Raw genomic sequence first — 26,746 nt, 5'->3', positions numbered from 1 at the left:
GAGTTAAGAAAAGTGTAATGGGTACCCCATATATAAGTAGAATTTATAAGTGTCTTAAAATTACAGTGTACTTCAAACAATAACCTGTTTTGGGGGGTTCAGGTAAAGCTTATGTAAAGCTGTTAAGTGGGCGCAAGTGTAGAGTACCTTGTTCCTTACTTGAAAGGACCATTTGGTCTTATATGAGCTAACACTTGGATCAGCAGTACAGATTGTCTTGAGTTTTTGATTCGTGCATTTTAAAAGAGGATCTGCTCATTTGCTGGGGTCTGCTCATTTGCTGGGGAATACTGAATAAATTACTGTACTTTATTAAATTTATTTATTCAACATACACTTAATGAGTTCCTCCTGTGTGCCAGGCTGTGCGTTAAATGCTGAGATATGGCAAGGAACAAAATAGACATGCTCCTACCTTCATGAATCATAAGATTTAAACACAGAAGAACTAGAGTCAAATGGTTTTCTATGTTTGGGGACATTTCTCCTTCCAAGTGCCCCTCTCTCCACATACCCTTTGACACATTCTAAATTTGCATTGCCTGCATATAGACAAACCTGCATATCGATAGTTCTGTAATGGTATATGGATCGAAAGCTGGTGTCAAACTAGAGATTACATCTTAGAGAGTACATATTTTCACATATTCCTGAATTGATTAGGCAGTGGGGAACTGAGAAATTTTCTAATAAATAAATTCAAGTTACTGTATTTTCACTTTCATTTGTCCGAAAAGTAATTAAACACAGGTGTTGATTTCCTTTTTCCTTTCCTTCCTTCCTTTCTTTCTTTTTTTTCTTCCTTCCTTCCTTCCTTCCTTCCTTCCTTCCTTCCTTTCTTTCTCTCTCTCTCTTTCTTTCTTTCTTTCTTTCTTCTTCCTTGCTTTCCTTTTAAGTTTATCACAACAGCATATTCCACTACCAATAATTTTTCTTTTATAAAGATTTAACATGTATTTCTCGATATATGTGTTCATGTTTTCCTTCATTTTCTGGGGGAAAATGGTCTTGCCAACTTAGGGCCTCTAACAGAAAACCCTTGTTTCAGTTACAAGTAGCTGTTTGATGCCATTTCCCCTCCTCATGGGCTCATGAGACCTTTTTCTTCCTTCTCGCTGAACCTCAGGAATGGTGTCTAGGTAAATGCCAAGCCAAAGAAGCAAGAAATATTTAAATTCCGCCCTCCAGGCAGTTTTTATAGCTGTTGAGAGTAGCTTCTTGTTTAAGAAATGTGGTTTGATTTGTTAAGATTGCCCTTTTCTCCTGAAGTCCACCATAGTTTGGTTACTTATACATTTTTAAAAACATGTAAACACCTTATGCAAATGCAGCTTTTTGCAGTTATCCTTCATTTACCTAGAGAGCATTCTGATGATAGTCAACTATGTAGCAGAACTTCTATATAGCCAGGATAGGCAGAAAACTCCCTGCCTCACTCACATGAGAGCCTCTCCAATTTCCACAGGCTGCCTACTTAGTAGAGATTAATTCGATATTAGGTTTGTGAGTTTACAAAGATGTTGTTTTAACTTTAAAACAATTAGGAACTCTTTCAATCATACAGAAAGTAACATAACAGATCCCCATGTGTTCATCACCCTGATTTAACAGCTGTTCCAATTTTTGCCAACATAAAGATTTATGAACTATAACTTAAATCTGGTAGGAATAAAAGATAATACAGGATGATGGAGGGAGGGTAAGCACCCTAACCTGAGCAAGAAACTAAAAAAGGAGATTGAAGAACTCTAAACTAGACCCAGCGACTGAAAAACCCTAATTGCCTGGGCTCATGTGAATCAGAAGTAAGCTCCTCTCCTGCCTGCGGCCCCTAAGGGCTTTCTCCTCTGGTAATAGGACAGTATATTTTATTGGTAACCCCAAATCCACAGTAAAAGATTGAATTGTGTTCCATTCATGCTACTGCTGCTGGAGAAGGAAAGCTAGTGTACAACCAATATAAAATCATTTGAGTAAATGTGAAAGGTTTAAAAATCCAGTTTTAACACTTAAAGGGGAAAGATTTTAGTTTTATCACGTTCCTCTGTGATTCCTGTAGTATTTAGAAGAGTAAAAATTCTTCGCTGAACATTTTTTTAGGTAAATATTTTATTGAAGAACCACATACATGCAGAAAAATACCTAAATCATAAGTTATATGTTTTCATAACATGAACACACTCACGTACCCGATCATGAAACAACATCCCAGGCATCCAAGAATTTTCCTGGTAACCATTGTAACTTCTCTCAATCATGACAATTACTCCTGACTTCTAATATCAGAGGTTAGTTTTGACTTTGGAAAAATTTAATATAACAGGATCCAGATTGGGGAGAAAAAGCTCTTGTGATTTATTGTTCATAATTTGCTTTTCAAGCAAACATATTCCAAGTATTCCCTTTTCGTATGTAGATGTTCAAGTTCCCTCATCTAAGATGAGGGCAGTGCCTAGGTGATAGGATGATGATGATGATGATGACGACAATAGTATTAATTTTAAAACACTTATTAAGATTAAGCAAGCTACTTAGCCTCTCTGTTCCTTAGCTTCCTCCTCTATATAATGGTCATGGTAATAGTAATTGTACCTTCCTCACAGAGTTGAGGTTAAGAATTATAATGTAAATGTAAACATGTGGAGCACTTAGCAGGATGCCTCCTATCTAGCAAGGGCTCAGCTGTGTGTGTGTGTGTGTGTGTGTGTGTGTGTGTGTGTGTGTGTGTAATAAATGAGGTTAACCCAGAAGATGGTGAGATGTATTAGATTTTCATATTATCCACATTTTTATTTAACTACTGTCTGATCACACAAATTGCAAAAGGCTCTACTGTGTGGATGAAAGGTCACAAAGTCATTGGGTAAAGAGGCATTTGCTTTCCTTGATAACTTGAAAATCATATATGGTGTGCCACTGAATCAGAGGAGAAAAAGCATAAAGAGGGGAAACCATGTGTTTGAGTTGACTTCATTTTTTTCCCCTAGACTTTGATCAGCATGCAGAAAGTGTTTTATATTCATCTTAAAAATACTTATGGGTCACATACACAAATAAAACTAATGAAATCTGAGTTAGGTCAGTGGATTATATTGACGTCAATTTCGTGGTTGTGATATTGTACTATGGTTATATGTAAGATGTTACCATTGGTAACACCAAATATTACCAGCTATGTGAAGAGTATATGGGCTCTGTCTATATTATTTCTTTTTTTTTAAGATTTTATTTATCTATTCATGAGAGACAGAGGGAGAGAGAGAGGGAGAGAGAGAGAGAGAGAGAGAGAGAGAGAAGCAGAGGGAGAAGCAGCCTCCCAAGGACCAGGGAGCCCGATGCGGGACTCAATCCCAGTACCCTGGGACCATGACCTGAGCCGAAGGCAGACGTTCAACCATCTGAGCCACCCAGGCGCCCAAGTCTATATTATTTCTTAGAATTGCATGTAAATCTACAATTATCTCAAAATAAGAGTTAAAAAAACATGCTTATGGATCTATATACTTTGAGCCCAGGGCTGTCCTAGGCTCAGGTACAAGGAAAAACAGAAAAACGCATTCCTGCCCTCAGAGAGGATAAAGTAGGGATGAGAACGGACTTTGAACTAGCTCTTAAAAAAGGACAGGGCCATCTGGGTGGCTCAGTGGGTTAACCATCTGCCTTCGGCTCAGGTCATGATCTCAGAGTCCTGGGATCAAGTTTCGAGTTTTGGGAGTCTGCTTCTCCCTCTCCCTCCGCCCCTTCCCCCTGCTCATGCACTCTCTCTCTCTCTCTCTCTCTCTCAAATAAATAAATACAATCTTAAAAAAAAGTTCCAGTTGACTCTGGAACAGCATGGGTTTGAACCATAGTACAGGTCCACATACAGGTGGATGTTTTTTGATAAACACACTCTACTGTAAATGTTTTTCCTTATGATTTTCTCAACATTTTCTTTTCTCTAGCTTATTTCATTCTAAGAATACCGTATATAATACATATAACATACAAAATATGTGTTAATCAACTGTTTATGTTATGGGTAAGGTTTCCAGTCAACAGTAGGCTATTAGTAATTAAATTTTGGAGGAGTCAAAAGTTATATGCAGATTTTCAACTGTGTGTAGGTCATTACCCCTAACTTTGCTCAATGGTCAAGTGGCAGAACCTTGTTTAAGGATCAACTGGTCTACCTGGTTGCACTAAATGGCTTGAAAAGATTCACCGAATATAGAAATGATTATCTGAAAAGTCTCTGTGTCCTCAAGGAAATATAACCAATCAACATTTATAAGACATCCATATATGCACTAAAATTAGTAAGTAGCAATCCTTCACACTTTGGATTAGCTGAAAAGAATGCTATCTTAATAGTGAAGGCTGTCAGGTGTTGTGGAATAGAACCAAAGGACAGGAAAGTTGGCATCTTGTGCCGAAAGCTTTAAAGAGGCTGAATTCACATCTGTCTTTGTAGGTTTATATGTGTTTCTGCCTGAGAATAGATTAGATAATCTCATACATTTTTGTGATCCTATGAAGTTCTATACTTTCAAATTATAAATGTCTTTAGTGGGAATGTGCTCTTTTTTTTCTTACTGGAACTAAGCAATATACAGGATACACTGCTGATATAATGGAATCCATCTTCCAGGGAAATATTCTTCAAACTTTTTCAACCTGCCATACATTTTCGGATCTCTAAATTTTCCCTGACATGGACCAGAGGGGTGGGAATGAGGGTGGGTAGCGGCAGGATATTGTCTTCAGAACAAAAATTAATTGTATGCTGGTTAAGCTGACCATATAATCTGTTGCTTAAACCAGGACAATTTAAAAAAAAATGCTTTCAAAAATGTTTTTGTGGAAGTTTAATCTACATGCAAAAAAGTGTACATATAATGTATAGCTTGATGAATCTTCCCTCAGTGAATATTTATACAACCAGCACCCAGACTGAGAAACAGAATATTAGCAGGAAGCTAGAAATCTCTTTATGTTCCTTTCCAGTTACTATACTTTTTCCTTACAAGGGTAACAACTATCCTGACTTTTCTTAATGCAAAGATGAGTTTTGCTCGTTTTTATACTTCGTATAAATTGAATCCATACAGCATATACTTGTTTATGTCTTGTTTCTTGGCATGGACGTTATAGGTTGATCCATATCATTGGGTGAAGTTCTAGTTATAGATTATTCGTTCTCTTTGTTGTATATTATTCTATGCTGTGAATATATCACCATTTATTTATTCATTCTATTAATGATGGGCATTTGGGGAGTTTCTAGTTTTTGGCCACTACAAATGGTGCTGCTAATAATATTCTAGTGTATGTCTTTTGGTGAACATATGTACATATTCCTTTGGAGCATATACCCAGGAGTAGAATTGCTGGATCATAAGTTACACATAAGTTTAGCTTGAATAAATGCTGCTGGTTTTCCAGAGTGTTTGTTCTCATTTACTCTCCTATTGTAGAACGTGAGAGCTCTGATTGCTTTAAATCCTCCCCAATACTTGGCATTTTTCATGTTTAGCCGTTCAGATATATGGTAGACATATTCTCATTTGATTTTAATTTGCATTTCTCTGTTGACTAATGAAGTTGATATTTTGCTTATGTTTCTCTCTCTATTTTTGGATATACTTTTTGGTAAAATACTGGGATATATTCTTTTGTCTATTTAAATCTTGGTGCATATTTTTCTATTCCTTAGTCTGTCTTTTCTTATCAAACTAAGACACACAAAAAACAGGTCATAAGATTAATAATTTAGTTTTGGATTTGCTGAGCATGAGATATACAGAGGCATCTATATAGCGATGTCAAGAAGTTGTTGAATTATATGGGTCTGGAGTTCAGAAGAAAGTTCTGGTCTGGAGATATGAATTTTGGAGTCCCTGCCATGTAGGTGACATCTCACTGAAAGAGTGAATGAGGTCACCCACAGAGGAAAAGTCTTAGAACTGAGGCTGAGAGCTACCAGGGTTTGTTCATAAGTTGGGAGTAATAAAGATGCTGGCAAAGGAGCCCAAGAATGAACTCGTGAGAGGCAGGGAAGAGGGGAGAAGCAGAAGCCAAGTGAAAGGGTTTCATGGAAGAGGGAGTGTTTGGTGCGTCAAAGTGTTCAACTTGTATTGATTAAAAATAACACCACATGCTGTCCCCTTTCGTCTCTTTCTAGCCATCATTGTGTACAGACTGCCATGGACCTGGAAATGCAGCAAGCTCCTGATGAAGTCCATCCATGCAGGGTTACACACCGTTGCTGCCATTCTCGTAATTATCGCTCTGGTGTCCGTTTTTGATTTCCACAATGCCTTGAGTATCCCCAACATGTACAGTCTACACAGCTGGGTCGGGCTGACGGTTGTCATACTCTACATCTTACAGGTCAGTGTCTCGGTGTATTTATAAACACATTATAAAAAGTAAAACAGTTCAGATACCGTAGATGTTTTCTATACATTCATATTTCTTGGAAATCGTCTTCTCATTCCCCTACCCGGCTCTGCTCCATTTTGTTTCCATTGTCGGTATTGTTCCCTGAGGGGCCACCAGAACTGCAGAATTCACAGTCTTTAAGCTTGAGTGTGAGATTTTAGATAGGGACAGATCTGTGTAGGGAAACTGCCATGTGCAGTTCCATGTGCTAAATAAACAAGCATAGGCAAGAGCTACAGATTTTTTCCCCATATTCTCTATCACTGCTTTTTTCTAACTTTATGAATAAAAACATGAATTTTACTTCTTTGTTAGATTTTGAAGGCTCAGTGGTTAGTTTAGTTTTCCCCTTTCCTCACTTAGTAAAAACACATACTTTTGGGATCACCGTATTTAAACATAAGCTAATGGAGTGTGATAGGGATTTGGCTGTTCTAGGTCACTGAAGTAAAAGGTTAATTTTAAAGGTCTTTTTGGTGTTAACCACTTTGGTGAAAAATCTTTGTCAACTATGTCAATTCATTTTCCTTGCTTAGTACAGTATATATCCAGCTACCTAATTGGGATATCAATGTAAACTTTAGTTTTCTGTGAATATAGGAGAAGAAACTGGAGTGAATCCATAAAATCCCAAGGCGCATTTTTTTTTTAAGATTTATTTATTTATTTGAGAGAGGGAGAGCATGCGAGCATGGGGGGGAGGGCAGAATAAAAGGGAGATTCTTAAGCAGACTCCATGCTGAGCACAGAGCTCAACGTGGGGCTCGATCTCACGACCCTGAGATCATGACCTGAGCCGAAACCAAGAGTCTGACTCTCAGCTGACTGCGCCACCCAGGCACCACCCCCAACAAGGCATATCTTAAAATATATGAATGTATGACCTTTTAGAAAAAGACCTCTTACCAGGTATCTGTCATTTTTCTTTTTAAAGAAAGGCTTTTAAAGCCTTAAGTCTTCTTGAATTTTAATTAAATAAAAGTTAATGTATGTATGGACACTATTTGATTATTTAAGTTTGCATTACCATGACTGGCGGTAGGGATTAGAGACCAGACAGGATGGGAGCACAGAGAAAACCCTGAATCAAACATGATCTTACTGATAAGAAGGAACAAGAAAAATATCTCAAATTGGATAGCTGAGCCTAGCTCAGACTTCCCGTCCTCAAGGCTGATTTTCCCTCAGTGTTCTCGTCTGGGAGGCAGCTTTTATCTCCGCCAGCAGGTGGTGGGTCCTCCCAGAGAGTAGGATGGCAAGAGCAGAGGCCACTGAGATGCTGCCTGTTGCTTTGGGGACCCCCTTGGCTTCCTTCCTGGCATCTCTTCAGAACTTTTCTCCGCTCCGTGTTCTGCTTTCAGCGGTCCGTTCCCCTCACTTTGTCTCACTTCCTCTGCACCAGTTCAGGATGTGGAACACAGGAGAGGGAGCACTGTGTGAAGCATTCTGCTTATCTCCCCTAATCCTTCATGGGAGATGGCCTTTGCTGGTGCTGAGGATGTGCAAGTTACACAGCCAGAGGCAGAGCTGGGACTCAGGCCCAAGTCCGGGGCCCTCTCCACAAGCACTTAGTTCTGCTGTTCCCACGATGTCCCCATGATCACTCAGCTAGCCTTTGAGCATCCTCAGCTGGAGGGTGTATCTCTGAGGAACAGAATGGAAACCACCCAAAAGCTATGTAGCTTTCCTGTGAGAGGGTTCTGTGGTTCTGAGTGCAGTAATTAAAACGGACTAGGTAAAATACTGTTACTGAGTCATGTGATTATATAGAGCTGTCCAGATAATCCAAGATTATCTCCCAATCATAAGATCCATAAACTAATTACATTTACAAAGTGTCTTTTGCCATGTAACATAACATATTCATAGCTTTCAGGGATTAGGGTGTGAATATCTTTGCAGGTGTGGGGGCAGCATGATTCAGCCTCCCACAACTATGAATAAAAAATAGAAGAAATTGTAAGTGAAATGAAAATCTGGTTCTTTCAAAAAATAATAAAATAGATAAACCATTGCAAACCTGATTGAGAAAAAACAAAATATACAACCTTCAGAATAAGAAAGAAAGATAATCATAGATACAAAAAGTATTTTGAAATTAGGACAGATTATGAAATTTTAATATACAGTAATATGCTTAAAAATCTTAAAGAAAGAAAAAAGGACTATTTTCTTGCCAAATATAAACTACCAGATTTGATCCAAGAGGAATTAGAAAACCTAAACTGGCCAATAATATTAAACGAAACTGGTAAGGTTATTTGAAATCTATCACTAAAAAAGGCATTGGGTCCTTACTGTTTTATACCTTTGACCTTCTAGGAACAGGTACTTTCAACTATTCCAGTACACCGAGAGAAAACAAACTCTTCTTAGATGTGGCCCCATTGTGCATTACATACTCCTACACCTAAGATGGCGGCTCCGATGACAAACACATTTACTAACATCCAACAGCAAACACCAATTTAAACTGTGAAATACTGAAGACATTTCTGTTAAATTAATAAGATATTGGTGCTTCCTTCCTTTGTAATTCAACTTTATTTTAGAGGTTTTAGCTACAAGATAATGAAAAAAATCTGCATAAATAATAGAGAATTTGTGACTTTTTGGTTTGCAGATCATGTAATGTATGTCTAGTAACCCAAGAGATGGCTAGAGTAGTAAGAGCATTTGGAAAGGTGGCTGGATATAAGATCGCCATTCATAATTCAAGAACTTTTGCCTAAACTGGAAATAACCGCTTAGAATAAGAAGTAGAATTCATTTATAATATGGATATAAAATTATAAAATACCTAGGAATAAATTGAACAATGAGGGTGTAAAACCTATATGTAGAATATGTAAGATACGGGGGCGCCTGGGTGCCTCAGATGGTTAAGTGTCTGCCTTCGGGGTCCTGGGATCGAGTCCTGCATCAGGCTCCCTGCTCAGCAGGGAGTCTGCTTCTCCCTCTCTCTCTGCCCCTCCCCCTTGCTTGTGCTCTCTCTCTCTCTCTCTCTCTCAAATGAATAAATAAAATCTTTTCAAAAATTTTTTATTGTTATGTTAATCACCATACATTACATCATTAGTTTTTGATGTAGTGTTCCATGATTCATTGTTTGTGCATAACACCCAGTGCTCCACGCAGAATGGGCCCTCTTTAATACCCATCACCAGGCTAACCCATCCCCCCACCCCCCTCCCCTCTAGAACCCTCAGTTTGTTTCTCAGAGTCCATCGTCTCTCATGGTTCATCTCCCCCTCCAACTTACTCCCCTTCATTCTTCCTCTCCTGCTATCTTTTTTTTTTCTTAACATATATTGCATTATTTGTTTCAGAAGTACAGATCTGTGATTCAACAGTCTTGCACAATTCACAGCACTCACCATAGCACATACCCTCCCCGAATAAATAAAATCTTAAAAAAGAAAAAAAAAGAACACGTAAAAGACTATAAAATCTTATTGAGAAAACATGGTATAATTAGAGAGATACCATGTTACTAAAAGAGAAAAATTAATATAGAAATATCTTTCCCTCTTCAACCATATTTATTTTTAATATAATTCTAATTTTAAGCTTGATGGGAGTCTTAAACTTGCACAGTAAATATCCAAGGATAATCAAAAAATTTTGAAAAAGAAGCGAAGGGAGACCTGCCTTATTCAAAACAAGTTATTAAAACAAAAGTAAACAAATTATAGCCATGGAAAGAACAGAGAGGACAGAAACAGTCCAAGTATGTATGAGAACTTTTTCTATGACACTATGGTATTTCAATTTAGTGGAGAAAGAATTTTGCTTATTTAATAAATGCTACCATCATAATGGGTTATCCATTTGGAAGAAACCAAATAAATAAGCAAAAGGACTCTGTATATAACACAAAAGAAAAAAGATTCCAGATAGATTAACGTTCTAAATATTAAAAAAACAAAGCCAATGAAAAGAGAAAAAGAAAACTAAGAAGCATATAATCTGTATAATCTGAGGTTGGGGAGTCCATAGGGTTGACAAGAAATCACAAGTCATAAAGGAAAAGAAAGACGTTTGATTACATAAAAATTTTTTAAAAATTATATGGGGCAAATATACCAAAGTCAACAGAAACTGCACCAAGGGATATGGGGAATAATCATGTCATGTGTTAAGGGTTAATGCATTTAATATATAAAACAACTCTTTTTTTTAAAGATTTTTTATTTATTTGTCAGAGAGAGAGAGAGAGCACAAGCAGGGGGAGTGGCAGGCTGAGGGAGAAGCAGGCTTCCTGTTGAGCAAGGAGCCCGATGTGGGACTCAATCCGAGGACCCTGGGATCATGATCTGAGCCGAATGCTCAATCAACTGAGCCACCCAGGTGTCCCTAATATATAAAACAACTCCTAAAATTAGTGATAAAAAGGCAACCTCACAGAAAAATAAACAGAAAATTTGAATAGGCATGTCAAAGAAGAAAAACTTAAATCACCAATAAGCATATGATAAAATGTCCAACCTCACTAAGAAGTTAGGAAAATGTGAGGACAACAATAAAATGTCATTTTTCCCCACAAGACTATCACAACAACAGTGGTGATGTTCCTTGCTGCCAAGGGTGTGAGGTAAAGGGTGCTTTCCACTTCTGCTTTTCCACTGCTGGTAGGAAATGCACTGTTAACAAATTTTAGGGAAGTAGTTTGTTACTATCTACTAAAATTGTTTTTTAAATATCGTTACCCTTAACCTAGCAATCCCACATTCAGAGAGAGAGGAAGTAAAATAACTGTAACATAAGGAACTCGAAAAAGGATTTTTTAGTGCGGCACTGTTTGTGTGGGCAGGAAACGGGAAGCAACCTAAATGCCCATCAATAGGGAATGGTTAAATAATCTGTGGTAAATCGATGGTGGATATTATAAAGGTATTACAAGGAATGTAGCTCTGTCTACTGACCAAGAGTGAAATCATGATATGCTCTTCAGTATAAAAAATACTGAAGAGTAATAGGTATAGTAAAATGTCATTTAAAAAAAAAAGGAAAGAGAAAGAAAAAAAGCATATATGTGTTGATGTGTAAAGAAAGGCGTGAGAGAATATACCAAACTACTACCATTGTGGGAGTGGGTAGGATTCGTTGGGGGGTTATTTTTACATGTATTTTATTTGACTTGCTTGAACATGTAGCTCTTTTGTTTTAAATATAAGTAAATCATGTTACATAAAATCATATATATATAGTTTTTAAGATTTTATTTATTTGAGAGAGAGAGGAAGAAAGCATAAGCTAGGGGAGGGGCAGAGGGAGAAGCAGGCTCCAGGCTGAGCGGGGAGCCCGACGCGGGGCTCGATCCCGGGACCCTGGGATCATGACCTGAGCCTAAGGCAGATGCTCAACCGACTGAGCCACCCAGCCGCTCCTACATAGTTTTCTAAAACTAAACAAGCAAATGGGCGTCCCCTCACCACAGCTGTGAGTACACACGTTGTGCTTGGTGCCCGTGGTTGTTCAGGAACCAGGTGATCGGTGTCCTGTCAGGACAAGAGGACTACATTCCAGCTTTATTCCTTTGTTGCATAACAGCTGTTTTCAAGCTATTTGCATTGCTTCTCCCTAGAAGTGACAGAACAGATCACCCAGGTGTGCTCAGGACGTAATGACAGGAAAGAACATTTCCTTTCCCAGAGGAAAGAAATCAATTCCAAGCTTGCTTTCTTCGCTTTTGATAGGCGCTATGCTCCCTCCTTATGATTTACAAAGAGTCCTGCCTCCATATTCTTAGTTGTAAAAATTCATGAGCCACAAAAATATGCTTGACAGAGACATGCTTCTGTCAGTTTTCTTAAGTCAAAAGCGCAAAGGGGAAGCAGTTCCTCTGTCTGAATCAAGACGAGTTCTCGGTGGAGGTTCCTGGAGCAGCCACTTGCTGGCGGAGAACAGGAAGCCCCACTTTCCGGGAGCAGCAGTAGCTGCTGTCTTTCTGCCGGCTTCCATGGCCCCGGCTGCCTGCCCTTGGGTCCCAGAGCTTACCCGCGCTTGCGGGCCATTCGCCGAGATTGTGAGGCTGGTTTGCACGCCCCGCCCCCACCCAAGAACACTTAAAGAATCAGTCCTGCCACCGAGTATGAAGAGCGCGGGAGAGACCGTCAAGTTCGGATCCTCTTACCTTAGCGCTGTTGGGGGTGAGCGGAGCTTCCGTGCCAGGATTTTTTCTGCCAAGTGAAGCCAGTGTCCAGGTGATTTCAGTAAGTAAAGAGCGAGGCAAGCAACAAAGGCTGCAGCCATGAAGGCTGAAAGGTCTTCCTCCTTCCTCATGTTTACCTCTGGATCGTAAAGCATTTCAAGTGAGAATTCTTTCCGACTTGTGACATCTAGCCTCTGAGGCATTTTTAAACAATAACGAATTATCAGAGGTCCAAAGTGAACTCTCACTGGGCTGTGTTCTCTGCATATCACCTCTGCTTCCCTCAGCTAGGTGGCTCCTGAGATCCTTGAGCCTACCCCCCCAAAAAAGAGGGCCCATCTTTCCTGAGTCCATAGATTAAACTGTGTAAAAATGTGTTTGGGTCTGCTTGTATCTTAAGTGTTCTCTTGACTGAGGCACTTGGACAGGGGGTTGGACCAGGCTGGATCATCTGATCTGCTGCCTGCCCCCTGCCCAATTCCACAGCCCCCAAAACAATCACAGGAATGATTCCTCGGCAAAGCAGAGATCCTTTATTTACCCCTTTGAAGAGGAAATTAAGCTGAAATTTCTTTATGACACTCTCCTCCCAAATTTTCTTATTCTTTCATTTCATCTTTCTGAGGTGTTCCTTCTCTCTGCTTCCAAGGCATCCTCTTAGAGTAGTTTTCAAAGGAAACGTCCAGGAAGCCCTGAACGGGGCGGGGGTAACCAAGATTTTTCAGGTGGTCTTTCTGTTCAAAGCTCTTTTCATAATACTAAGATGGTATTTGTCTTTGTCTCAGTTCCTCACAAGTGTTTGGGGGACTTTTCCAGAGGCTGCATTATATGTGCTATCCTATCAGACCGAATGTGGAGACAAATAGAGGAATCCAATTATCCACTATTGAATCAGACCTTGAAATGATTTGCAAACATGTCACTTGACTCACTATTTTTTTGTTTCACATAATATAGTTATTTTTCCATAAGACTTGTTATTTATGTAAATATGTAGAGAATTTATCATTGTTAAATGAATAAATATTTTTAGAAGTTTCAGCTTTAATTTCTACTATGGTAAATATCAATAGACATAGCCCATATAAATAAAAGCTCTTTGAGGTTCTGAATTTAAAAAGCCCTCTTGTATGTATTTAGAAGTTACAGATCATGATAAAATTAACTGCTATGCTTCCACCATCCAGCCTAATTTAGAATACATAAAATCCCTACCCACTCCTACCTGGATCCCAGATCTCTCTACCTACCCCAGCCCCTAGTGGTAACCATTCTCTGGAAGTTTTTTTTGTCATTCCCTGTTATTCTTTATAATTTTACTGCATACTGTGAATCCCCAAGTAATATGTTGTTTAGTTTTGCTTTTTTACTTTTTAAAAAATAGTCTTGTAATATTTGTATTCTATTGTAACTTTTTTTTCATTCTACTGATTCAACCATATTGATTCCTCTAGCTGTATTCCTTTTTACTTTTGTATTCCATTGTACAAATATATCATGAATTTACTTATCCGTTCTCCTGCTAGTAGACATTTGGGCCATTTTCAGTTGTCCTCTGTTAAAACAATGCTATATTGAACATTTATATATAATGGCCCTCATATGCAAAGATTACTCTGGGCATATACTTACGAGGGGAGTTATATACTCAGCCTAAAAAAGAAACTGTTTTCCAAAGTGGTTGATCCCAGTGTGTTCCTGCCAGCAGTGTAAGTGTTCCTTCCCATAAGGCACATCCTTGCCGACGGTCATCCTCTTCAGACTTTTTAATGATTGCCAAACTAGTGCATATAAAATGATGTCTTCTTGTGGTTTTAATGTTTATTGCACTGATTACTCATGTTTCTCTTCTAAGAAATACCTGTTCATATCTTTTGTCCATTTGAAAAATGAGGGTTTTTTTTTATTTTCCTTGAAGATATGTAGGAGTTCTGTGTCAGATTCCTTTTCATTTACACGTATTGCTTATATATATCTTCCAGTTTGAAGCTTATATTTTCTCTTTTGTTAGTATTTTCTGATAAATGGAAATTCTCAATTTTAATGAAACAAATTCATCTTTTCCTTTAAGGTTATGATTTTTTATTTCATTTTGGTAATTTGTTGGTGAGATCTTCCCTTCCCCTGAGGTCAAAACAAACCAGATTCTTGGGTTCTGCTCCAGAACGGCTGGATCAGAAACTCTGGGTGGGGGGCCCAGCAATATGTGCTCACAGGCCCTCCTGGGAGTTCAGAAGCATGCTGTTTGAGACCAATCAAAAGCTTGTCTTCTTTAATCTGTTAATATAGTCAGTTGTATCAGATTTTTCTAATATTAAACTTGGGTGAATTAAAAACATTTTAAAATCTCTCAAGATTCTCTTTTGCTCTCTGAAATACTCAAATTCTTATCTTTTGTTGTTTTATTTGTGTGCTAACTAGACTTCTCAGAAAGGTCATTTCACAACTTTATGACTTTGGTTAGCAGGAGGAAATCTGAACCCTCTTTTCTTGCTCAGGTCCAGAGAGGAAGTAGTGTTTAAGAACATGGGATTTGTAATCAGGGAGATCTCAGTTTGAATCAGGTTCATCCATTTGTCGCTGGTGACCTTAAGACAAATTATTGAATCTTTTTGAACCTAGTTTTCTCACCTATAAATTAAGGCTTTTGATACATCCTTCACAACATCGTAACCAAAGCCAAATAATGCACAGAAATGCTCAGCCTACGGCTTAGCATACTAGAATGGCACAAGTCAGCTATTGTTATTAGAAGTATAAATCTTGTGGAAGGCTCCTTTACAACCTAAAGATGGCATTTTTTATTTTATTTCTGCTATGGATCCTAGGCACCTTCATAGTTGAGAAGATACATTTTATGTGAATGAAATTTTGTTCATTAATCCACTTATTCAACAAAGCTAAATACCTATTGTGCATTAGATTCCTTGCTAGGCTGTAGAGGATGTGTTGTTCACAAGACAAGCATGGATCCAAAGAAACATGCTTTCTGTCCTCGTATAACTTACAAGGGAGACTGGCCTCTCTGTATTTGGTAGATAAGGTGGGTATGGAGTGTTCTGGGAGAGCTCTCGTATGGTACAGGGGATAAAGGAAGTCAGACCAAAACCTGAAGTCATGAGGTTGGTGGTGAAAGGGGCGTATAAGAGGGGAATGGGATGGTATGTGGGTAAAAGTTTGCTTTGTTTGGGAAACAAGGAGGTCAGGCTACTGGGAGTGGAGTTATGGAAGATGAATTGGAGGCTGGACAGGAGTACAGGTAGATAGACTAGCTTGAAGTACAGATGTTCAAATGAGAAACAATTGTGGCGTGGGGTGTAGGAGTAGCAGTGAGCAAAGTGGATAGTTTCTAAAGATAGTTCAAAGGTAGAATTAATGAGATTTGGAAAGTCAGTGGTAAAGAGATGAAAGTCACTTGCAGGCTTGAGCAAGTCAGGGGATGAGAAAAGGAACGTTAGAGAGGGAACAAAGGGCTGAAGGAGTGTCAGATGCTGTAAGAAGTCAAGGAAAGTAAGGTCTGAAAACTGTCCTTTGGATTGAGTGACCTGGAAGTCACTGATGACCCTGGAGAGCAATTTTCCTGGAGGGCAGAATCCAGATTTCAATGGACTGAAGAAGGAGTAGAAGGTGAAAAATAGGCAACTCAGTCAAGAGTTTTGGGCAAGAAGGCAAGGAGCGCGAGAGGATGGTAACTGAACAGGGATGGGAGTCAGGGGTTTTGGTTGAGTTTTTTTTTGTTTTTGTTTTTGTTTTTTTAACTTCTTTTCATTGTGAGAAGCTCCAGCATGTTAAAATGCACCCAAGATGGCACTGGTAGAGAAGGAGAGGTCGTAAATGCTGGAGTGAATCTACAGCTATGTCTTCAGGAAGCAGGTTGCAGAGCCCAGCTGGAAAATTGAACAGCAACTCTGTTGTAATTGAAGAAAGGAGGGAATTGTTGGTTTGGGGTGCTTTTTTGGTTTGTTTGGTTCAGTGGCAGAAAAGTGAGACTCTGTTTTCCGCACGAGGTGGTAATAAAATCATCTGCTAATAGAAGGCACACGGGACAGCGAGTAGTTTGAGGAAAAGGGACCAGCTGAGAAATCAGACAATAGAAAGATTGTTGAGCAGTGTTGAAGTGCTCATAACTGTGGGCATCACAGTCATGAATTTATAGTGATGCCAGTGTCCTTGGCTGTGTGATTTCCTCTAGTAGTACCTAGCAGACCAGAGGTAGTCCTGAAGATGGCTGAGCCAGTGCTGGGGTACCACCAGGTAGTTGTGATGCAAGACGGTGCAGCAAGGAGATGTGGAATATTGACAGGGGAACATAGTGTTCAATTTGTGTGTCGTCTCTTTATAAAAAACCTTTGGACATATTCTAGTTCGAGCTAATTAGATGTTTTAATCCCTGGAAGAAACATGCTTTTATGTTTGAAGAATGCAACTTGGAAATGGCCCAAGACAGGGCTTCTCAAAGTGTGGTCCCTAGAACAACATCATTTGCATCACCGGGGAAATTAGAAATATAGATTCTTAAGTTCCACTCCAGATCTGCTGAATCAGAAACTCTAGGGATGGGGCCCAGCAATATGTGCTTTAAATGCAGGAATGAGTGAGTATATAAAATAGCAGAAAAATGGAGAGGACCTCCATATAATAATCTGTAAATCACTTGATTGCTCATTAAATCCACCTCTACAGTTAAAAAAAGAAAAAGGAAATCATACCTAGTACAAAAGCTAGCTAGGCAGATATTTCCTGGTTTCATTAATGATGTTTGCAAACAAAAGTTATTGTTAGGTCTCAAAGTTCACACGTATCTTTTTAAAAAAAAACTCATTTGTTTCATAAAGTGAGATAAAACTGGAGTAGTAAAATGCATTTGTAGGTGAGCAGATAATAATTAATAATTAACTGATAAAGCCCAGGTATTTAGTATAGGAACTTTAAAAGTAAACTTTTATTGTCTATTTCCAATTATAAAAGTAATATACATTAACTTTAAAGTTTATAAAATACAGGGAAAAAAAGAAAAAACAAAAATCACTGATAATGCCATAATCTAGAGGTATCATTGTATTTTGGCTTATTTCCTTTAGGCTTTTATTATGCCTATGAATATACATTTAAAAAAATTTTAATTATAATTAGGATCATACTACCCTTTCACTTTGATATCTTAATAATAATTTTTAATGAGATTCTATTCTTCTTAAACTCTCTTAAGAACTCGATTGTGGTGAAGAACAGCTTTCTGTAGGTGATGGTTTCTAAACACTGGAGCACTTTGTTTTCCATAGTTGGCACTTAATATGTGTTTGAGGCTGAAGATAATGGATGATTCCACTGCCTTCACTTTTAGGGATTTTCCAGACTGTAGTTAACCCATATCTCTGAAACAATTTATGTGAGTCAAAAGCAGTGAGTGATCTTCAGACTTTAACATGTATTAAGAATTGCCTGGGCATTCTATTAAAATGCAGATTCCTGAGCCCGACTCCTAGAAGTTCTGATTTAGCAGCTGTGGATGTGTCCCAGGGATCTCTTTAAAGAAAGGCCCAAGTGTTTCTGATGCAGGTCTTCTATGAACAACACTTCAAGAACCAGTGACTTAAAAGGACAAAGGGATTTTGTTTCAGTCCACTTGGTTTCAAGTTACCGTACTACTTGTAAGTTGGTAAGGCTAAGACAGTAAAAAGGAAATAAAGAATATTATTAAAAATTATAAATTTTTTTAAATTATTATAAATTTGTACCATTTGGAACACTTTTAATCAAAGTTAAGCATTCTGCAATTTTTTTCCTTTCCTCTTAAAAGTAATTTTCTTTTGCCAAAAAATTATTTTTTTAATGGTGAAAGTAACATTTAAGGAGAGTTAAATTGCCTGGGGTCCTGTAAGCCAATTTCTGGTACCCTGCCTGCTTCGATCATTGAGCCCCACGGGATTACAAGAGGCACACATGATAAATCCTGAAAGAAATAAAAGAAAACAGAATCTTAGGAATGAAGAGTCGGGAGAACAGAAATATGGAAGATACATATTTCCATGGGCAAGTCACAGAAAAGTTGTGGTGACTTTACTCACAGAAGCATAGATGTGCTAAATCCTTGATGGCCACTTACCTGAGCCCCCTTTTCATGGAGAAAGCACAACCTGTACGTCAGAATGCTTGCCCTTTGATACTAATACAATCACTAAACGTCACTGAAGGAGAATTAGCAACATTCTGAACCACCAAGGGGGGCCCTCTGTACCATTTCTCATACATTCAGGCATTTGTGGCCTTAAGCAGACAATAAAATATGCGCATCAGCCTATCAAATGCATTTCTTAACTTCCATTCATTACCATGTCCCAGAAGCTGATTCTCAATGTGTTTTAGGGTCTCAGACCCCTTCTGCCTTCATTTTTCTGGTGTCCCCCAGAAAAGGTCCTTTGACCTCAGTCAGGAAAGATGAACAGTGATGTTGTATTTCTCCCTGTTCTCCCCTCTACTTGTTTTGTTTGGGTGGTAGATCCAAAGTAGGTACCTGAAAAAACACCCCTTTAAATTCAGTAGCTCAGTGGTCTTCATTTTCTTGAGGAGAAGACAATACTTAATGGGGAGGGGCTGTGGGGCAACAAAACAAAACACACTGAAAGTGTCACCAGACTTCATTTCCATAGGAATCTTGCTCTCCTCTGCAGAGAAGCATCCTGCTATGGATTTAATTGTCAAGGAAATGGAGATAACCTCTCTGCAGAATTCATTGTTTCCTCATAAAACAAAATTGTCAACTTCTCGGCATATACTGTTTTAGATTGAACTGACTAAAGGTGTCCTATTGTATCTGGTTTTAGTGACTTGAAAATCTTTTATTTCCTCTTCTACTTGGCAATCTTCAGGAAATAGATAAATACAAACAAGAAGGTACCAGAATGTTCACTGTAGCTTTGTTAATGATTGGAAAAAACTAGAAAGAGGAACATCCATAGAGATAGAACTGAGTAAATTACTAGAAGAGTAGCCATTAAAAAGAATAAACCAGATGCACATGTTTTGACATGAAAAGATCTTCAAGATATACTATTAAGGGAAAAAAGCAAGATGCAGAAGAAGTATATAGTAAGATACCATTTATACTTTAAAAAGTCTCTCTTCTCACACACACACACACACACACACACACACACACACACACACATACTTGTATAGGCATAGAGATTTTCTGGAAGGATACTTGAGAAAGTGGTAATAGGTGTTGCCTTTGAGTAGTGGAACTGGAGCGGGGAAATGTACTTTTCATCTTATGCCCTTGGTTCTGTAGGAAGGTTTTCCCTTTTGCACATAATTGCTTTTATAATAATAATTTTAATATTAGTTAAAACTTAAAATTAAATGATAACCTTTGTACTGTTGATGTTCAGCTACTCCTAGGGGTTTTCATCTTTCTGCTTCCTTGGGCTCCACTTTCCCTCCGAGCACTTGTCATGCCCGTGCATGTCTATTCTGGGCTCCTCATCTTTGGAACGGTGATTGCAGCGGTACTTACGGGAGTGACTGAGAAACTGTTCTTTGCCCTGTAAGTTGCGTAGTTTTCCTAATTATAATATCTGAGCTATAAAATGTTAAATACTTGTTCATTGGAAAAATGTAATTTAAAGTAATAAAATTTTTAATATTAAAACTGTATTACATTACAAATGTAATATAGCATTAATAATGTTTGGAAGAAGGACCAAAAAGTCCAAAAAATTGTATCACTCTTACAAAACAACTGTTGGAGTTACCCATGCCCTTTTAATCTTTTTGATGTGATTATGGTGTACAAACATTTTTGTATCACCCCTTTTCCAATGTTTAAGTGCTACAGGTGTTCCAGGTGCTATATTATTTTCATACTTATCATTTTTAACAATTCCATACTATTTCAATTGGGTTATTTTGGCATAATTTAAATTTCTCCTTAATGTCAAACTTTAAGGGGATTTATGTAGAAGGTGTACCAGTGTGCATTTTTAAGCAGATAAATTCAAGACTGTTTGACATGTGGCTTTATCGCCCTATTTGTAATTGGACACACTCTCTCTTTTTTGTAGGAAGGGTTCTGGATACAGTACATTCCCACCAGAAGGTGTTTTCACAAATACCCTTGGCCTCCTGATTGTGGTGTATGGGGCACTCATTTTTTGGATAGTCACCAGACCACAGTGGCAACGTCCTAAAGAACCAAATTCTGTCCTGCTTCAGCCAAATGGAGGCGCTCGAGAGGGAGCAGAAGGCTTAGCAGTCAACTTCAGCAATGTGGACACGTCAGATTCAAAATTAAATAGTGAAACAACAGCGAAGAAAAGAAACTTGACCGTTGATGAGGCTGGACAGAGATCCACCATGTAGAATGTTGTAGAGATGTGGCCATATAGCTTCACTTTTAAAAACCAGCTCTACAGTTTAGCTTCTCCTATTTAGCCCCAGGAAGACTAAGCTCCGCAGAGTCAATATTTCTTTTAATCATAAAGTAGGATTCCTTGGAAGAGTTTGTATTGATTGAGGCCTATGATCTTTTTTTAAAAATTTTTTTATTGTTATGTTAATCACCATATATTACATCATTAGTTTTTGATGTAGTGAGGTCTATGATCTTACCTGAATTGGAAAGGAGATGATCTGTGTAAATAATAGAAGATATAAATGGTGGTTATGTTAACCTCTTTCTTGTTGAGGACCAAAACATTTAGCACAGTGCCTTGCATAGAACAGATAATCAAAATGTGTCTCTCAAACCAAACCAAAACAAAACAAAAAAAACTAAAAAAAAAAAAAAAAGTGTCTCTCAGTTGGTAAATTTCATCAATTGGCAGCATCTCTGGCCTCTTGTCGTGCAGTTATTTCCTGTTAATTCTGGGAATCCAGTCCTAATGTTTTAGAGTCAGATCTGGGGCAGGGTTGATGCTACACAGATAACAAGTAGAGTACAGAAAAAATTTAGGAAAGTGACTGGTTCCCTTTCCCAGTGCCTGCCCTCTGCTCTCTCCCCAACTAGTTTGGGCTCAGATTGGCCCTGGAGACTGGAGTTTATAATTAGAGCATTTTGGAGCAGTGACTGAGCCAAAAGTAGCTAACGAGATCTTCTCTTCTCAGACCTGGAAGTTTTTCCAAATCTCAACTTCGTCCCAAAGCTTCCTTGGGGCTTGGTGTACTTTCTAAGCCAGATTCCAAAACCTAATTAGAATGGACCATGCCTGAAAGCTTACGTAGCATAAACTGCTCTCCATACCTCAAAGAGCACTTTTTCCCAAGTTTCTGTTTTTATTTTAGAAAGTACTTACATGGCACTTATTACATGCCGGACACTGTTCTAAGCACTTTATAAATATTAACTCGTTAAATCCTCAAACTTTACACTGTAGGTACTATTATTATCTCCATTTGACAGCTGGGAGATTTGAAGCTTAGAAATGTTAGTAACTTCCCCCAAGGTCATACAGCTCATCAGTGATAGAACTGAGATTTGTCACGTGGCTGTCTGACTCCTCAGTCCATGACCCTAACCATTTTACTCTGCTACATTTCTATTATATACTAGTTTGTACCTACTCTGACTCACCCCTGGATAAATCCCAATTGCTGGAGTGCAGTGGAGTTGTTAAAGTTTACCTTCTGGCTCTCTCTTCCAAAGCAGATTCCTCAAATAACCAAGGAAAGAGGCCCACCCATACCTGGAAATAGATCATGGCACCCCACCACTGCCAACAAGCCATGGCCCACCTTGATGCCCCTTTGATCTTAAAATTGTGTCTTGGTGACAAAAAAAGGTTTGGGCAAAAACATCTATAACTTTCAAGATTAATCAATTACAATTTTTGTTCTTCAGCATCTTAGCTGCTGAATAGCTTTGGGTTTGGAGATAGGAGAGATTCACTTGTGGTCTGCCCTTCCCAGTGGCAATAGCCAAGATGCTTCCTGATGTTGGTGGAGTTTTAGGGGACATCTGGAGCTTTGGGTTCTCAGTATGAATTGAGACTCAGAGGTGACCTCTTTCGTGCATGGACACTTCTGTCTAGACTCGGGGCTGACTTAAATTAAAACCTAGAGTAGTGGGGCTCCTGGGTGGCTCAGTCAGTTGAGCATCTGACTTCGTTTTGGCTCAGGTCATGATCTCATGGGTGGTGGGATGGAGCCCTGCCTTGGGTTCCGTGCTCGACAGGGAGTGTCCTTGAAGATTCTCTCCTTCTGTCCCTCCTCCCACTCATGTGCATGCACATGTGCTCTCTCTCCCTCTAAAATAAATAAATAAATCTAAAAAAAACCCACCAAAACCTAGAATAGTGCCTATGCTGAAATGATGCTTTTCATTTGTTTTTTTTTTTTGTTTTTTGTGTTTTTTTTGGTTTCCCTGCGATTTTAATGTGGGTAAAAACCTTAGAGTTTGCAACAAACACACTTAACCTTTTTGGTGCTTAGTGGAGTTCCTTTTAAGTTGAGTGATAATTACCTCCATAGACTGAATATGAGCTTCACTGCATCATACCGGTTAAGCTTCATGGCTAACCATTGAAGATTCCCTTGCCAAAATACTCTTTTCTTCCTATTTAATTCTATTTCCGAAATTGGTAATGGTGTCATAAGTATGCCCAGTGCCCAGCCCAATGCCTGGCACATAGTAGGCACAATTAAATTCAATATGGGTAGAGCATGCTACAATTTTGGTGTCAAGTGGAAGGAATAATTGCACTGTCACACACAAACATATTTTTGATAAATGGATGTTTCTGTATATAAAGGTGCCCCAAATTCCAGGAGTTTTTTGGGAGGAAAGGGGTCAGCGACAGCACCAATGATTGAAGCTGTCATTCCATTTTACAAAGGCCAAGGAAGAGGCTACTAGTGAAAAGTTAATTACGGATTTGGCATGAGAATATTCTATTCCATTGCAAAGTATTTGAGCACCCATCATCTCAGCCCTTTACTTTCTCTCTCTTGTGGGCTAATGTGAGAGCAATCTTACGGATATTATAAGAACTTCTTTCTTCCTCAACCTTTATGAAAACAATGCATAGTAAAATATATCTAGAAAACCTTTCTGAGACTCTTCTTTTAATGGGCTTTTTATTCTAATGGTAATTGTACCTTTATCTTTCAAAAGCTGGTATTTGCTACCTAAAGCCATCTCTCCCCAAAATATCTCATTAAAAAGTCCACAGGAAAAAAAAAGGGAGAAGAAAGCCTTACGTATCATTTCCAAAACAGTGATTGAAACCTTCCCAAATAATTATAGCTTATATCATCAGCAGAGGTAGTCTGGCTTGGCTTACCCCATAATCTAATTTCAGGGGTGGTGGCAGGGGGAGCTTTATTTTAACACTCATCTAAATCAACACTAAAGCCTTTTCTCTGGAAGGATTTATTGAGAAACTCAAATGAATATGCTTTTTGAATTAATGTTCTCCAAGGCGTATAGCTTCCTGTGCTTCTGTGTCAGACTGAATTCACCCTCCAGAACACTTTCCTTCCCTCGCCTTGTGTGGTTTCATTTAAGCCGCGCTGGTTAGAAACAGCATCTCAGACCTTACAATCAAATGACAAAGAAGGCAATTGGACTTTTTCAGGAATACTGACAAGTGGTTTCTGTTTTCTAAAGGACAAAATAAAGAGAATGTCTTGTTTTTAATTAGGCTCTTTTCCCTGCTGAGTCGAAAATTGCAGTACCATACCAGTTGACCACCACTGCCAGATCTAAAAGCTCAAGAAAGGAGTAAAGTGTTATGCTAATTTCATTGCCATGTGATAGAATTTTTTATCTTGTTAGGTCCTTTCTTAGAGAATCCTGACAGAAAACTGTAACTGCTATGTCTCAGAGCTGCACATAGGAAAGTATAGAAAAAAGAAAACTATTATTCTTTGTCCCTTAGGAGATACCTGAAAACTTCTAAGTGGAAAAGATTACTGTGTTTAAATTTGCCTTCTTGTGGAAAAACATGAAGTAGCCCAAATATTTTATAATTTTGTAGAAAAAAATACGCATCTATTTTTTTTCTTGACTTGTTTTTATATAGTAATAAAAATTATTTTGGAAGCTATTTGTGTGTGTTAACCATTTGTCCAGGCTGGAAGGTGTAGTTTTCTTCTGCAAGTTTCTGTCCCATGGTTTTTTGTTTGTTCGTTTGGGGAAAGAAAAAAAATTTTTTTAGGTTTCTCTCTCTCTCTCTCTCTTTTTTTTTAAGATTTTATTTATTTATTTGACAGAGAGAGACACAGCGAGAGAGGGAACATAAGTAGGGGGAGTGGGAGAGGGAGAAGCAGGCTTCCCGCGGAGCAGGGAGCCCGGTGCGGGACTCGATCCCAGGACCCTGGGATCATGACCTGAGCCAAAGGCAGACGCTTAACGACTGAGCCACCCAGGTGCCCTTAAGTTTCTTTATTGAAAATGCTGTCAGATTTTTTTTAATAAAGTGTACTCTGAGTACCATACTTTTTCCATTGCTGGGAGGATGAGAGGATTGTTTCAAAACTGCCAGGGTATCCTCCTCTGCACAGGAGCAGAACTAGAGCCATAGGTTTAGGCAACCAAAGCAGATACAGTTTAAGTTGGAAAAGCATGGAAGGAGGGCCTCTTAAAAGAGCCGATTATTACAGAACTCTGTGTTTACAGTTACTCATCCTTGAGAAAGTACATAACTCATTATGGATGAACTGTTGGATTTTTTTTTTCCCAAATAAGAAAAAAGGATTAGTCACGTCTAAGTAGTGCCAATACTCCTCCAATCTTCATTTAACCGCTCATGTAGCCTTTTTTTCACCTACTTTTTGTCTCCTGAGAAATGTTAATGGTATTTTATATTGTGTAGCTATAATAACACCATAATATTACATATACTATTAAGCAATAGGGCTATAACATTGTGTGTGAATTGAATTTTTATGTTACATCATAGTTTGTCATTGATTTATATCATTAATTTCAGGGGTACTGTATTTTATTTCAAATTGACCTTAATTGGCAAGTACTTATGAGACTTTATAAATATATGGCTCAAACACATTAACATGTAATTTTTTTATGTAATTTTACATATATTAAGCTCATTTAATTTAATTTGCAGTTGTACTGGACAATTACATTGTCCACCATGCCCAGCTTTCCCAACACAGCTCTGTCTTACTGACTACATATCACCTGCGTTTCCTCAGCCACAGTTAATTGGATGAGAGTGGGAGATAACACACCACTCATATGCCGCCTCTCTATAGCTGGCCAAGGCACTGTGAAGTGGCCTGGTATGAAATGAAAATGTCCGTCTTCATTTCAGATGGAGGAATGAGCATTTCAGAGGATTTGAATTGGGAAGTACTTCAAGACCAAGTCAGGGAGAACAGAAGTTAAATGAATACCTATAGACAGGAGCCCTGAGGAAAGCTAGACCCCAGGGATCAGGAAATTGTCTGTAAAGAGCCAAATAGGTTTTGTGGACCACATGGTTTCTGTGGCAACTACTCAACTCTGCCATTGTAGCCAAAAGGGGCCACAGACAATAGTAAATGAATGAGGATGACTATGTTCCAATAAAGCTTTATTTATAAAAACAGTGGCAGGCCACATTTGTCCCATAGACCAAAGCTTGCCAATTCCCGGTCTGGACCATGAGGTAGGGCCATGATCGTTCATGACAGGCTGAAATGATAAGAAATCAAGAACTATGTAGTAAAGAGAAAATACCTATGTGGTAGAGAGGAAGAATTGGCAGGTAATAATAGGAAACACAAGTAGGCCGTGGAGTAGTCTTGGAGAGGATGGCCAGCTCAAATTAATGGCAAATACCAGAATGAAGATCCAGGAAATCCTGCTGAGGGTTCCTCAGGACTGCAATGGATTCAGTTCCACTGGAACTGCTCCTCTGGGAATTATGGGAGATTTCAGTGTCTTTTTTGGCCCTAAATAAAATTCAGTGAGTTAAATACCATGAATCCTGCTTTACAAATAAGGACACTTAGGTTCAGAAAGGTTAAATGTTTGCCCAAGTCACCCAGCTAGTGAGCAGTAGTCAGAATATACACACAGATCTTCTGGCTCTTAAATTTCGAATGCTTTTCCACTATAAACTTGAACCAACACTTCAGTGCACTCAAAAGTTGTTACCTACAAAACTCTGTAATCCAGAAAGCAAAGACTGATATGGTAAGATAAACCACCACCTACTCATTTAT

The 26,746-nt window shown here is 38.5% G+C and overlaps 1 protein-coding gene across 1 annotated transcript in view; it reads left to right on the top strand.

Moving 5' to 3' along the window:
* CYBRD1 (cytochrome b reductase 1) overlaps positions 1 to 24,621 on the top strand; it is a 34,351-nt gene extending 9,730 nt beyond the window's left edge. The window contains exons 2-4 of the mRNA XM_028121898.2: positions 6,164 to 6,372; positions 19,969 to 20,123; positions 20,641 to 24,621. Of these exons, the coding sequence (XP_027977699.1) occupies positions 6,164 to 6,372; positions 19,969 to 20,123; positions 20,641 to 20,938 (662 nt within the window). The 3' untranslated portion in view covers positions 20,939 to 24,621. The remainder of the gene's footprint in view (positions 1 to 6,163; positions 6,373 to 19,968; positions 20,124 to 20,640) is intronic.
* The last annotated feature ends 2,125 nt before the right edge of the window (positions 24,622 to 26,746 follow it).

The sequence above is a fragment of the Eumetopias jubatus genome, unplaced genomic scaffold (genome assembly GCF_037043125.1).
Source record: "Eumetopias jubatus isolate StellerSeaLion01/CBP00866 unplaced genomic scaffold, mEumJub1_p1.0 scaffold_3, whole genome shotgun sequence".
In the NCBI taxonomy this organism is placed as follows: domain Eukaryota; kingdom Metazoa; phylum Chordata; class Mammalia; order Carnivora; family Otariidae; genus Eumetopias; species Eumetopias jubatus.
The sequence above is the reverse complement of the archived record's forward strand: the minus strand, read 5'-3'. Positions and strand labels throughout refer to the sequence as shown.